At 48.1% G+C, this 13,369-nt stretch overlaps 2 protein-coding genes across 3 annotated transcripts in view; one reads left to right on the top strand and one right to left on the bottom strand.

Annotated features, from left to right (window-relative positions):
* The window catches only part of LOC136947263 (serine/threonine-protein kinase D3-like), a 25,428-nt gene extending 17,061 nt beyond the window's left edge, over positions 1 to 8,367 (top strand). Inside the window, exons 6-19 of the mRNA XM_067241210.1 lie at positions 82 to 271; positions 380 to 457; positions 597 to 780; positions 1,012 to 1,135; positions 1,447 to 1,524; positions 2,445 to 2,721; positions 3,678 to 3,730; positions 3,850 to 3,922; positions 4,206 to 4,312; positions 4,634 to 4,795; positions 4,918 to 5,016; positions 5,161 to 5,428; positions 6,065 to 6,150; positions 6,268 to 8,367. Of these exons, the coding sequence (XP_067097311.1) occupies positions 82 to 271; positions 380 to 457; positions 597 to 780; positions 1,012 to 1,135; positions 1,447 to 1,524; positions 2,445 to 2,721; positions 3,678 to 3,730; positions 3,850 to 3,922; positions 4,206 to 4,312; positions 4,634 to 4,795; positions 4,918 to 5,016; positions 5,161 to 5,428; positions 6,065 to 6,150; positions 6,268 to 6,441 (1,953 nt within the window). The 3' untranslated portion in view covers positions 6,442 to 8,367. The remainder of the gene's footprint in view (positions 1 to 81; positions 272 to 379; positions 458 to 596; positions 781 to 1,011; positions 1,136 to 1,446; positions 1,525 to 2,444; positions 2,722 to 3,677; positions 3,731 to 3,849; positions 3,923 to 4,205; positions 4,313 to 4,633; positions 4,796 to 4,917; positions 5,017 to 5,160; positions 5,429 to 6,064; positions 6,151 to 6,267) is intronic.
* On the bottom strand, positions 8,363 to 13,369 carry ndufaf7 (NADH:ubiquinone oxidoreductase complex assembly factor 7). Of its 2 annotated transcripts, none has more exons than XM_067241211.1 (10): positions 13,010 to 13,369; positions 12,704 to 12,867; positions 12,538 to 12,618; positions 12,313 to 12,423; positions 11,942 to 12,155; positions 11,763 to 11,821; positions 11,533 to 11,646; positions 10,571 to 10,714; positions 9,792 to 9,965; positions 8,363 to 9,708 (listed from the first exon to the last, which is right to left on the bottom strand). In XM_067241211.1, the coding sequence occupies exons 1-10, from the start codon at positions 13,077 to 13,079 to the stop codon at positions 9,493 to 9,495; spliced, it is 1,347 nt and encodes a 448-aa protein (XP_067097312.1). In that variant the 5' UTR covers positions 13,080 to 13,369; the 3' UTR covers positions 8,363 to 9,492. The 2 variants fall into 2 exon arrangements, with proteins under 2 accessions (XP_067097312.1, XP_067097313.1); XM_067241212.1 differs by having other exon boundaries at positions 13,053 to 13,369.

Below are 13,369 nucleotides of genomic sequence, written 5' to 3'. Positions count from 1 at the left end.
TACCCCACTCCATTCCGCCCCTCCCTCCTTCTCTTTCTTTTTCTTCCTCCTGCTCTCTCGCTGACCTGCTCTCCTCAACAGCGCCCTCTCCTGGGGGCTGGGAAGCATAACTCCTTGTTGAGTGGCAGGCCCATTTGGATGGAGAAGATGGTGCTGGGTAGAGTCAAGGTGCCCCACACGTTCTCGGTCCACACCTACACCCGGCCCACCATCTGCCAGTACTGCAAACGCCTGCTCAAGGGCCTGTTCCGTCAGGGCATGCAGTGCAAGGGTGAGGGACTCCACCCAGGGAGAGATAAAAGTTCATGAGGATCGAACAAAACGCATGTATGTAATCCATTTAAAAAACATTAAATGAAAAAACGTTTTGTTTTGTCAGATTGCAAATTCAACTGCCATAAAAGATGTGCTGCCAAAATACCAAGAGATTGCCTTGGAGAGGTTGTCTTCAATGGAGGTAAGGACGTTTCACTGTTGGCTCAGTGTGTGTGATGTATCCATGACACGTGGCTGAGCAGAGGAATGACTCCTCATGCAGTACACAGTGGACTCTATCCTCTTCCTTTTTCCTCCACCTCCTCCTGCCCGCCCTCCAGAGCCAGCCAGCCCGGGCCCAGACTCAGAGGCCACCATGGAGGTGGACAACAGTGATGTGAACAGCGAGGGCAGCCAGAGCATGGAAGACCCTGAGGAGCCCTCCACCCCGGACGACAAGATCTTCTACATTGAGGGGTCCTGTCTGGATGGCGAGAAGGACGAGGAGACGGTCAAGGCTATTAGGTAGCGCTGGTCTAATGCTCATTTTATCTGCTTTGGACGCTGGTAGGGTCAGATTCTGAGGGTCTCAGAATCTGACCTGAATACTCTCTGCTGTTATGTGTATGAAAAGTTACCCCGCCTACAACAAGCTCAGTGTATGAACAAAGGATAACTTATGTTCGTAAATAAAACAAATGAATATGTTGTGTATAGATAGACATTTGAATATATGGTGTGTGTGTGTGTGTGTAGCCCCTGCACCAGTAGTAACATTCCCCTGATGCGTGTGGTCCAGTCCATCAAACACACCAAAAGGAAGAGCTCCACCATGGTCAAGGAGGGCTGGATGGTCCACTACACCAGCAGAGACAACCTGGTGAGATATCCTCCACGTCTAGACCATGTTCTGAGTGGTTCCTTAGAGGTCCTGCTGTCTGGGAGAAGAACTGGAGAAGCTAAAAGGAAACTTTGTTTAAAAGGTTCCAGTCAGAACCTGTTTGGATCAGACAGAGCCCATTTGCATACCAATCAGAATTGAGCTTCCAAAGAACCATGTCGATGGTGCATTTTGTCCCCTGAACAGCTTCTGCCTGGAAAGTTCTTTTTATTTTTGTGACTGTTTTTCTAGGAATGTGTTGCTGTTGAAATGTTAAGGTCTTGAGTAATAAAACTGGTTTCATTTTTCAGAGGAAGAGGCACTACTGGAGGTTAGACAGCAAGTGTCTGACCATGTTTCAGAACGAAAGTGCGGCCAAGTATTACAAGGTAAGACGTTGGTTGCCGAGGTCTCCCGTTACACGTCCTCATCCAAGGAAAGCAATTAGTGAGATAAGGATGGAGAATACTTCAGGAAGTGTAGAAGTTGATTCTCCACTTTGTGTAAGGCCCAGTGTTTTCACCACAAGCCAGGCCCCGCTTAATGTTGCCTGTGACCCATAGTATACATGCCGAATTTCACATATCCTTTGAAGCTCAAAGCAGGAGAGAGCGGAGAGTCTGAGAGACAGTCTGAGTCAGTGAGGTACGGACCTGTGGTTTGGGGGTGTGTGTGGGGGGGGGGGGGGGTGGGGGCTTCCCTGCGGTGTGTTTGGCTGGTTTTGTTTGTCTGGCTGGCAGCCAGTACTCGTGCCTGGATTGGGGGGGAGGGGGCATAGCCACGTCCTGCCTTTTAAATCGGGGGGTGGCTTCCCCCCCGACGAGCCCCCCTGTCATGTGGTTCGCTCTGCAAAACCACAGGATTCATCTGATACTGGCGACAGAGGCGTGCGGCGGCCGGACGGAGCGGGAGCCCATTGGCTGGCCGGGGTTCTCTCGCTTTCATATGCTTTTCCTCCTGGTGGGTGTGTTGGCCCGCTCCACTGACAGAGGGGAGGAAGGCGGAATTTTAGAAGTGGACTTGAAAAGCTCCCGCTCACTTCATTTCTCAGACTGTCAGGGAGTGGAGGGAGTGGAAAGAGGCCTTTTAGATGAGAGGAGAGACGAGAAAGAGGTGCAGCTGAGAGACTAGCCGGGACCATTAGACACAACCTGGTTCCATAGGTTTGTTTATTTATGGAGAAATCGGGAATCTAAAGAAATCTGATCTTTTGAGAGCTGATTGGATTACTCTAGATCTCACATGCTGTTTTATTGGCTCAACATCCACTGTGACCCACGGTGACCTCTGACCCAACCTCCATCTACAGGAGATCCCCCTGTCAGAGATCCTCCAGGTGGAGCAGGCACGGGACTTCAAGAGCCTGGCCCAAGGCAGTAATCCCCATTACTTTGAGGTCATCACAGCCACAATGGTGTACTATGTAGGGGAGAATAATGGAGGCCACTACCACAACCCCGTGCTGGCAGCCTCTGGTGTGGGCCTGGAGGTGGCCCAGAGCTGGGAAAAGGCCATCCGGCAGGCCCTGATGCCCGTCACCCCCCAGCCCAGTGTCTGTACTGGTCCAGGACAGGGAAAGGACCACAGTGAGTAGCTAAAACGTTGTTAGCATGACTGAAATCGAATTGGCTTTAGGCAGACATCAAAATGTAAAATCTATGATAAATGGACATCTACAATGTGCAGTAATATTGAGGAGTGCTTATGTGAACGATGTGTTTGTTGAGAAGGGGAACATATTTGTTTGAACTCAGAGAGAGATTGCTTTGTGCTCTCCAGCTAGCATAGTGTGGAACGGCCCGTAAATGAAATGGGGACATTTTAAGTAGATTTAGGGATTTTCAGGGATTTTCTGGTCCAGCTCCTTTTGATTTCTCTTAGACAGAAGTGGCCGCTGATGTAAAAAAATCCACATTACTGGATTAAAAGACAGTGACATAAGTGAGCTCAAGTCAGTGAATCCCTAGTGACACAATACTAAGTACAAATAAATAAATAAGATGGTAAAACCCCCTTTACCCAGGTATATTTAGATGTAAATTAATGGGCTGAGGGAAGAGTTGGATGGGGCCAAACTCCAGAAATACTTCGATACTGACATGGTAACAACCTGTAGAGGCTAGCAACACAGGCCCCACTGCCTCCAAGAGTCCATCTGAACTTTAGCACCTCATTGGTGAGATTTATTTGTTGTATTTCTCAGAGCACACATTGTCCATGGCTGTATTATGTTGTATTGATAATGTTACATAAGCCTACTCTCTCTAGTGAATGGCCCGGTTAAATGGTATCTGGTGCCCCAGTTCCAGTACCAGACATTTGGTATGGATCACTGGCACTGACCCAAATGTCCTTAACCCTTGTTCACAATCAATTGCTGCAGGGAAATGTACTGAAAAGGCTGGGCTTTACGTCCACTTTGTTTAAGCTTGAGGGATTTTTTTGTAGAATAGTAAACTGGACTATATATTCAGGGTTTGCCTTCAATTAAAATATGATCCTTGATGATTCCGTTGTCATATTTTTTCTCTTGTGTCTACAGAGGACCTCTCTCTCAGCATATCTGTGTCTAACTCCCAGATTAAAGAGAATGTGGTAAGTTTACAAAGCCTAACCAATAGTCAGTGTAGTCAGTATGAGGGCAAAGTAGTATCGCTCATGAATGAAGGTCTAAAGAAGAGTTATGTTTTCTGTGTGTTATCCTCCTCTTGTAGGATATCAGTTCTGTCTACCAGATCTTTGCTGATGAGGTCCTGGGTTCAGGGCAGTTTGGGATTGTATATGGAGGTAAGACTAGCCTTTTCTCCTCCTCTTCCAGCCAGGCGGCTGGTTCTCTGCATGTCCACAGTTTCCTTTCTTTCTAGTGGCTTCCACAGGGAGGGGAGCACGGCTTGTTTTTCTTTCTATGCTATGCAAATAAACTTTTATTGGCGGAATTCCTTGCTGTCTGTCTGTTCTATAGTTTCAGACAGTGGAGGAAAAACACCAGCAGTTAAATTGTCGCAGTCTGCGATGAATTGTATGAACGTTTCACTGGTTCCTTATGAATCTTGTCCTGTCTCGTTTGTAGGTAAACACAGAAAGACTGGGAGAGATGTGGCAATCAAAATCATTGACAAGATGCGGTTCCCCACCAAGCAAGAGAGCCAGCTGAGGAATGAGGTGGCCATTCTCCAGGTAGGAGGAGGAGAGCATAATAGCACAGCAGTCCTGCAGCAAATGCTTTTTTCAAATAAGTTAAATGATCTGAGCTTGATAGATATGTCTTGGCATAGTCGAACCAATGGACTCGCTCCAACAAAGTCCAATTTTGAGACTGAAGGCAGAGTCCAGCAAACTATTTGGCCCCAGAATATGGACTAGGACATTGACTTATACGTTTCAAATTCAGATCTAAGGACAGGATAGAACAGCCCATGAGCCTACTGTACAGTGTGCTATTTTACTTAATGAAGGCCAGAACTCCCAGAGTTTCATGCGTTTTGGTCTTCCTGTCAGAACCTCCACCATCCTGGGATCGTGAACCTGGAGTGCATGTTCGAGACCCCCGAGAGGGTGTTTGTCGTCATGGAGAAGCTTCACGGTGACATGTTGGAGATGATCTTGTCCAGTGAGAAGAGTCGCCTCCCCGAGCGTCTGACCAAGTTCCTGGTCACCCAGGTCAGCCCTGCTGCCTCAGAGCGGGAGCAGCACCTTCTACCACTGAGAAAGAACCCATACAGCCTCCTTGGGAACTGAGAGTGAGCCTCTTTGTGTGTGTGTGTGTGTGTTTGTGTGTACAGATCCTGGTGGCTCTGAGGCACCTCCATTTCAAGAACATCGTCCACTGCGACCTGAAGCCTGAGAACGTGCTCCTGGCTTCGGCAGAACCCTTTCCTCAGGTGAGCTCTTTAGACTTCCAGTACACTCAAACCTGGGGGGGGGGGCTGGAATGACTCCAAAGGACTCAACGTGATGTCACTGTTGTACCAGAGAGACGAGAAAAGCTCTGACACCGCCCCGCTGTTTGTTTCCCCGGCCCACAGGTGAAGCTGTGCGACTTTGGCTTTGCCCGTATCATCGGAGAAAAGTCCTTCCGGCGCTCGGTGGTGGGCACGCCGGCGTACCTGGCGCCCGAGGTGCTGCGCAGCAAAGGCTACAACCGCTCGCTGGACATGTGGTCGGTGGGCGTCATCGTGTACGTCAGCCTGAGCGGCACCTTCCCCTTCAACGAGGACGAGGACATCAACGACCAGATCCAGAACGCTGCCTTCATGTACCCTCCAGCACCCTGGAAGGATATCTCTGGGGAAGGTCAGGATGAAGTGTGTGTGTGTGTGTGTGTGTGTGTGTGTGTGTAAGAGAAAGAGAGAGATACAAAGATAGAGTGTGCAGTACAATACATACATCAAGTAAGTTTCCAGTAAGTTTACAGCCAGTGGATAATGGATAATTATCTCGGCTGCCACGTAACTCCTTTTAGACAATACCCATGCTCTTACCCAACCACCATCTAATTGTCCATTTCAACATGGCTGTAGAGTAGACTGTTGATTCAGCCTATTCACAGACAATCTCCAGTGGTGGTAGGAGTTTCAGATTACTCCAGGCCCCTGACTAAACGCACCTCTCAGAACTGTACTGAATCCCCGTGGGCGAGCATAAAGACCACCAACGTGTCTGTTTCCCAGGGTCACTGTGGTTTTAACGGGTGGTCTTGACCTCTCAGAGGGCTCTTTTGAGAAGTCCCTCACCTCAGAAAGAGTTCCAGCCTGTCGTCTCAAATTAGACATGGGGCAGAGCTTCAATGCAGGCTGTGAGCAGTGTGTTCTTTACGGGTCTGCGACGTCAGCGGTCTAGAGAGGAGGATGAGAAGCTGGTTTTGAGAAGCAGTTGGTCGGGTGTTCTTCGATACCCATGCTGATGCAGTCTTGTTTGTCTCCTCTACAGCCACAGATCTGATCAACAACCTGCTGCAGGTGAAGATGAGGAAGCGTTACAGTGTGGACAAGTCTCTCAGTCACCCCTGGCTCCAGGTAAGCCCTCTCAAGCTGCTCTTACGGGGGTTTGACATTGTGTTTGTCGCATGAAGCCTTTCGTGTTTTGGAACGTGCCTTTGAGACTCAGAATCCCCTGTGTCGTCATCTCTACAGGACTATCAGACCTGGCTGGACCTTCGAGAGTTTGAGACTCGCAGGGGCGAGCGCTACATCACGCACGAGAGCGACGACGCGCGCTGGGAGGAGCACGCCGACGAGAGAGGCCTGCACTACCCCAAGCACTTCATCATGGCGCCCAACCTGGATGACATGGAGGAGGACCCCTAGTGGCCTGGAGGAGTGTCCGCTTGCGTTTGAGCTGGAGCCCACACTGGGCACCCACATGCCACATCTGTTAAACTCCCTGTTCCCTGGAGCCTGCCACTGTTTAGACTAACACGGGAGACACACGGACATGCATGTACTGTGCGTGCGATGAGGTGTCACTGTACCACATGGAGCAGACAGGAGCCGCTGCCCAGGTGTCTCTGGTAGCACAGTGATTGACCTGAGAAGGCGAGTGACGAATATTCAGGCGGTTCCGTTTTCTTCAACATTCCAGAGATCTCACGTGGCTTTTTCTCCGTCTCCACTGACTGCCTTTCTCTACAAGCCATATTCGACACGTCTGACATACGTGTGTTTTGGGATAACCCTTCAACAGAAATAAACTTCTGCACCGCCATTCAATCCAGGGAAGGGCTAGCCTATGTTTTTGGACCATTCCAAAAGACGTTGAAGCTTTCAAGCTCCTATTTTTCTAACGTTTGTATCATGCGTATTTTAAATCTTCTCACTTTCATTACTACATTTACCTCGAGAGTGCTATTTTTTAAAACATTCATTTCAAAAGTTTCATGAAATGCTATTGAACTGGAACACTTACTACATCCGAAATATGCTAATGTTTTGAATATAGTGAATATATATTTCTTTCTTTTTGGGTGATGTTTTTGCACTATTGGTTTACTCCTTGAATCGTTGGCTTTTTTGGCCATGAATGAAGAAAAGTTGGGAATCAGCAGCTGCTACACACAGTCTTAAATATCTCACTTTAGAAAATGCCTGAGAAAAAAGTGTTGTGGTGAGATTTAAACCTGAGAAAGAATATTTACTGTTGTCATTCTGTCCTTTTTAGAAGTAAGAACATTTTCATCCAAATGGCCTTAGGTTAGCACTAAAGTTTCCAAAAACATTTGAAAACTGTCTGGAATCCTATATGAAGGTAATGATTTTATGCTCTCCATAAAAGCCATAAAATACTTTTTTTTTCATATTTTGTTTTCGTTTTTTCGACTTTTCCAAGCATCCCATTTGTTGTCATGCATCTTTTTTTTTTAAGATATATTTTTGCCCTTTTTCTTGGCTTTGTCAGACAGACAGTTGAGTGACAGGATATGTGGGGGAGAGAGAAGGGAAGACGTGCAGAAATGGCCTGAGCCGTATTCGAACCCGGGCCCCCGTCAGGGCTATGTCCCATATGGTTTTCACCCTACCCAGTGAGCTTACAGGGAGCCCAACTCATGTAATCTTCTAAACTCTGCCTTAATCCCCCCCCCCCCCCCCTCTCCCGCTTTGTTTGATTGCATCACATGGACTCTTTTGTTACAGTGTAAAAACGATGGTGCTGCATGTGGAGAACTGAATTGAGTTCAAGGCCAGGTTCTCCATGGCCGTGAGCGACTAGGCAGAGATGGCACACTCCAAACCAAGGATAGCAGCACATGGCTACAGCATTCTATATTCAATAGAATGCTGTGTTTGTGATACAGATATGTGAGATGTACTATGTTACACCGTGTCAAAGAAGACAATGAGAGTTGTTAGTTTGCTGTGAGAGGTGGATGCAGCCTGTTATGCCTTTCAAACAGTGTGGTGGTGTGTTGCTATGTGGGTCCTCAAACTCAGAAAATATCAATATTTTTTGGGGACTGGTCATCCAGTCAAGATGTGGTATGCCCTCCCTCTCGCCTTCTCTATTTTGGTATGAAGATATTTTCGATTTTCAATGTTACTGACTTGGACTGTGAATCAGTTAGGTATGAATTTTGCCATAGTGTAAGTGTATATGTCTAGTAGGCTATACAAAGCACGTTTGTGTGGGTGATGAGGTAATCCTGAGAATCATTTTAAGTCTGCTTCTGCCACTGGATTGGCAGAAGTTATGTTTTCTGTATTTTAGGATTGACATATCTAATAAACCTGTCTCTTAATGCGTAGTACTTTATTTGTTTTGTTCAATGTCAGTCTTTGATAACCGGTATGAAGACATGAGATGCAATGAATTCCTTATGTTCACAGAGCTTTGCCGGCTGTCTACCTAATTTAATTAGTAAACTGAGGGGGAAGACAACTTGGGGAGAACCGACTTCAATCGTAGCTATGTAATTTGGTCAATTAAACCCAAATTTCACCAAGTGCCAGTGGAGCCTGTTAAAAGTCATTGTGCCACATGCTAGCCCAACAGAGCAGTTTGTGGGGAAGAAAATGGCTAACTACTGCTGTGTAATGACAGCACCACATGTTCAAGGCCAAGTCCCAAAAACAGACAGCCAAACTATCCACAAGTTTAAGCAGGAAAAAACTATTCTCTTTTCGTAGACACGTGGAGTGGAAAATGAACACGGCAACAAACAATACACTGTCCAAACATTTAGCTCTTGATCGAATTAACACGTTCCAAAGAAAGAAAAATACTTAGAATGTTCATTTAACCCGAGACAAAGGGCGTTTTAAGACACATGCATGGACATTTTGTAATGATCTTTAATGATCCGTCTTAAACATGATAGCTCTACATTAGCACCCCTTCGTCCGACTGCTAGTTATTTGGGCTCTGGTAATCGCCCTGTGTAATAGTATCTTTTAATTGCGACTGGAGCAACGAAGGAGCGCCTGGCAGAGGAAAGTAGAGGATGGCTGTTCCCCTTCTTCCACACACTGCATCAAATGACTTCAAGATGTGGAGACAGTTCACCATGTGTACAGATGACTGATCTCAGCCTATGGGAGCGCATAAAACAGGTCCACTGCTTAGCTCTGAACTCTGTGACCTTGGATGACATCAACTCCTACAGCCTCCAGAAGCCGTCTCCGCCATGCATTGCTGAATGCATGGATTAGGACACACAGGAAAAGAGTATGGCACAGTATCCCCAATCAGGACCTCCCCTCATTCATGCAGCTTATGTTCCACAGGGATCATTCCTCCAGATTAGGGTTTCATGACAACAATCAAGAGACGTGATCCCTCAAAGCATGGATGCAGCTTCTCAGTGCCATCAAGACAGTCAACAGCCTGGGGAGCCTGTGGTCCTGACCCCTCCACCCCCGCCACCCTCAGGAGAAGCGGAGCTCACTGAAGCCAGCCACAGGAAGAGGTGCTGGAGGCTTCTTCTTCTCCACGTCAGGCTGCTCTGGTCTGGTGAGCCGCCTGCGGTCGAGCAGGCTGAAGAACTGGAACCTGTCCCCCATCTTCTTGGGGTTGGTCAGCATGTCGTAGCCCTGGACCAGCTGGGCTCTGGCGGCCGGGTCGGCGCAGTTCCTCAGCAAAACCTGAGGAGAAGTGGAACCGTTAAGGGCAACGCGAACGGCCGAGTTCCAAAGGCATGTTTCATCTGCGGGGTTCATGTGCCCACCTGCAGGCGAGTGTCGATGCCCATGTTCTTCAGGAAGTTCCTCTGGGAGACGGGGCCCACGCAGGCCACCGTGTCTCCTGCCATCCTCCTCAGGTAGCTGAAGTCCACGTCGGCCGTGAGGTCGGCTGAGCCCGGGGACGCGAGGACGTCATGGAGCTGGTGGCTTCGGAACCCCTGGGCGGAAAGACGGGAAGAGAAAAACAAGATGAAGCAGACTTTCAACTAGCGGGCTTGTTCGAGATGTATTTAAAGTACTACTTTAAATACTTTTTTTTTATCCAACTCGTACACACTTGCAAAACATTCCAGTTCTAAAGTGGCGTTTGGTGAAAAACTCTGTAGTAAACGGTGCGCTGTGTATCAATCGAGTGCTCCACGATGAGGCTTTGTGCGTGTCTGATTCATGTGGGGCACGTCTTGTTCACAGATGTGTCTGTGTGCTTCCCCCGCAATGTGTCTGGGGAGGTGGGGGGTTGTTGGTTTGATCCCCCCCCCCTTGAACACAAACACACACACGCCATTTCATAGTGAGTCCCGGAGCTACACAGCCATGCAGAGCCCACCACGCCTAATGAGTGACAGATGGGGGCGGGTGGGGGGAGGAGTCAAGGGACAGGACCGGAGGGCAGTTGACCCTGGTTTCCGCGTGTCATCAGCAAAGAGGGAACGAGGCATGCCTGCTTCCTCCTCCTATTTCCTTGAGTTATGCAGCTTCTGCTAATCACTTTACCACACACACACACACACTCCTAGGGTCAGACTAGATTCCGGACACTTACTCTGAACGTGTCCATCTTGGTGCCATCGTGCCCATAGTCGGCAATCAGTGCGGCGCCCCCGTCCTCCGCAATCCGATTGGCCAGGCGCTGGATGACGACGCCGGCCTCCGGGCAGACCTCCACGTGCCGCCTCTTCTCATCTGCCTGGGGGGTGAAGGGTGTCAGAGGGGGAGTGTTTACCTTTGTCTGTACATAGGCCAACCTGCAAAGGCCGAGCACACACACACATCATCAATCATACATGACTTGACTTCCAATTCAACTCCACTTAGCACCAGCTCCAAGCCCCCCAAGCAACAAAGCTAAGAGGAGAGGAGGGGCTTGCCAGGGTGGGAAAGTCTGCCACAGCCACGTTTGAAGTCTTTGGGACAGGGGAGTGTGTGTGTGTGTGTGGGGGGGGGGCTTTCTAGAGGCATTAAAGCCTCTATCTACCTCTAATGGAAACCCTATTAGTCCACAGAGTTGACGGCGCAGCAGATAAGATTATGGACGGCTTTTTAACCAGCCGTTCTGGGTCCAGTCTGGGTTTGAGGTTAGCCGAGGCCTGCCTGGAACCTGAGATGTGCAAGCTCGCGCCGAAGCCCCATTAGCCAGGATTGTAAAAGCAGGGGGCTTCACCACGGTTCTTACTCATGATGTAAGCCGCTGGCATAGCGTTCAAAGTGTCTTGCTCTTCCAGAAAAGCCAGATCAAATAGGTTAGTACTGTATATCTAGTGCATAAACAGGGGTAATAAAAGCCAGAAGCTACACAGATGCATAGCACAGAGCAAAGGGTCTGTTGGGAAGCCACTACACAGTACTAATAGTTTAACGAGGACTCAACCGACGAGAGGAACTTTTCTGTTATTCTTTGAAACAGTATCTGAGAACGTTTTAGTTGGATTTAAACACTCTAAATTAGGGAATAAATTGGGCCCTTTAAAAAGCGTCTTTCGTGACCAAAAGTGAACTAGCACTCACTTGTATGAGGGTAGAGGAGGCCAGAGTGGGGCCTGGCACGAGGACGAACCTCAGCTTGTCCGGCTCCTCCGGTACGATATCCACCATCACCTCCCTCCAGCCTTTCTCTGTTCTCTGAGCCAGTCACAGCACACGCTTCAGCACATGGCTCATCATGACTTTGCGAGTTGTCTTTACTCAGTACTCAATCCAACATGCTATTCATCAAAACTGCGGCCAAGCAAATATACCTGAAATTTATGGATGGGTAATGCATCAAAGAACTCGTGAGCGAGGTAGATACTGAACCCTGTTTAAAGGACAGAAAATTGAACCGACCGAAAAATAACAAACAACCATATAGTGTTTTTATCCTGTAACAAACTAGATGACGTGTAAGGCTAGTGCTAGGTATAGAGGCGGTGTGTACCCCTGGGCACGTCCTCCAGCCGGCGGTACCAGGAGATAGGGAGGCCTGTGGTGGTGGTGCCGTGCCGGTACACGGCCTCGTCCTCGCTGGCTGCTGCCTGGGTCCCGCCGCCTGTCAGACACTGGGCCTGGATCTGGCTGAGCCCAGGACTCACCTCCACCAGGTGGACCGAAACTGCTGCCCCGCCTAAGGCTGGCCTCAGCTGACTGAACACCTAGATACACACACACACACACACACACACACAAAGAGGCACACCAGTTGGAGTAGAGAATGAAAAGTACAGTTTCACTGCTAAAAGATAATGCAGGAAAATGGCGCCCTCCGTTGGTCATTAACTGACATGACAGCACCACCTAGAAGGTAAGTACCCTGAGTATGTCACTGGCCAGTGAGCCTCTCCCTGGTCCAAACTCAACCACCTGGAACTGGCTGGGCTTGCCTGCTGCCATCCACTCACTCAAACACCAGACCCCCAGCAGCTACAGGAAGAGTAGAGGCAAACTGTGGTATAAGTAATAGGATGAGTAGTGTGGGTCGGTTGGTCAAGTGTAATGCCTCTTGGTTAAGAAGCCTGCATCTATGTGTTGACATACCTCTCCAAAGATCTGACTAATTTCAGGTGATGTGATAAAATCCCCATCCGATCGTATCATATCATTCCGGACATAATAACCCTGGAAAAAAAGTAGGCTAATATTAGAAAAGTATATCAATGCGAATGTGAATGAGTTGTGTCAGATAAAAGGGTTGGGTGTTTACCGTGACTGGGTTGGTAAGAACCTCCCTCATATACTCTGAAACTGAAATGGGACCCGTGGCTTTGATTTTGGAGGTTAGATGTCGGAGCACTGCATTTCTTGGGACACGTTCCTCTGTTGTTGAACTGCTGGAGCAGGCTCTGCTCTGTGCAACACTCCATCTCACTGTGGCGTTTAGATAGGGGAGGAACAAACACCAAATCTGTCAAATGTATGGCCATGTAGTATAATAACAATACAGGATATACATATAGAATGATATAGGCTAGAATATACAATATACTGAAGTTTGACCTTGATCTCATACCTGATGACAGTGATTGAAAAGGACAGGCAAGTGTTGTGCTTACTTTCTGCAATATTTTGAGTATCCGCATTATATACAATAGGTTCCCTTATTCAGCCTACAAATATGCACTGAACTGCGCGGATACGCTTGAAATGTATGATTCAACTTTAATAAGTTAGCAAACACGAGCTAGCTACGTGCATATGGCTTTCTATCTTTCTAAAAGGTGTATAAGCTCACATGTCACCGCTAGTAATTTATTAACTGTATGCGTTCTGTATACGTAGATGCAGAACATAATTTACGTGTGATACAGCAGTATAGTCTTGCCCAAAACATAATTACGACCCAGGAGCTACGCTATTTCACTACTCGATT

The sequence above is a fragment of the Osmerus mordax genome, chromosome 8 (assembly GCF_038355195.1).
Source record: "Osmerus mordax isolate fOsmMor3 chromosome 8, fOsmMor3.pri, whole genome shotgun sequence".
NCBI lineage: Eukaryota > Metazoa > Chordata > Actinopteri > Osmeriformes > Osmeridae > Osmerus > Osmerus mordax.
The sequence above is the reverse complement of the archived record's forward strand: the minus strand, read 5'-3'. Positions and strand labels throughout refer to the sequence as shown.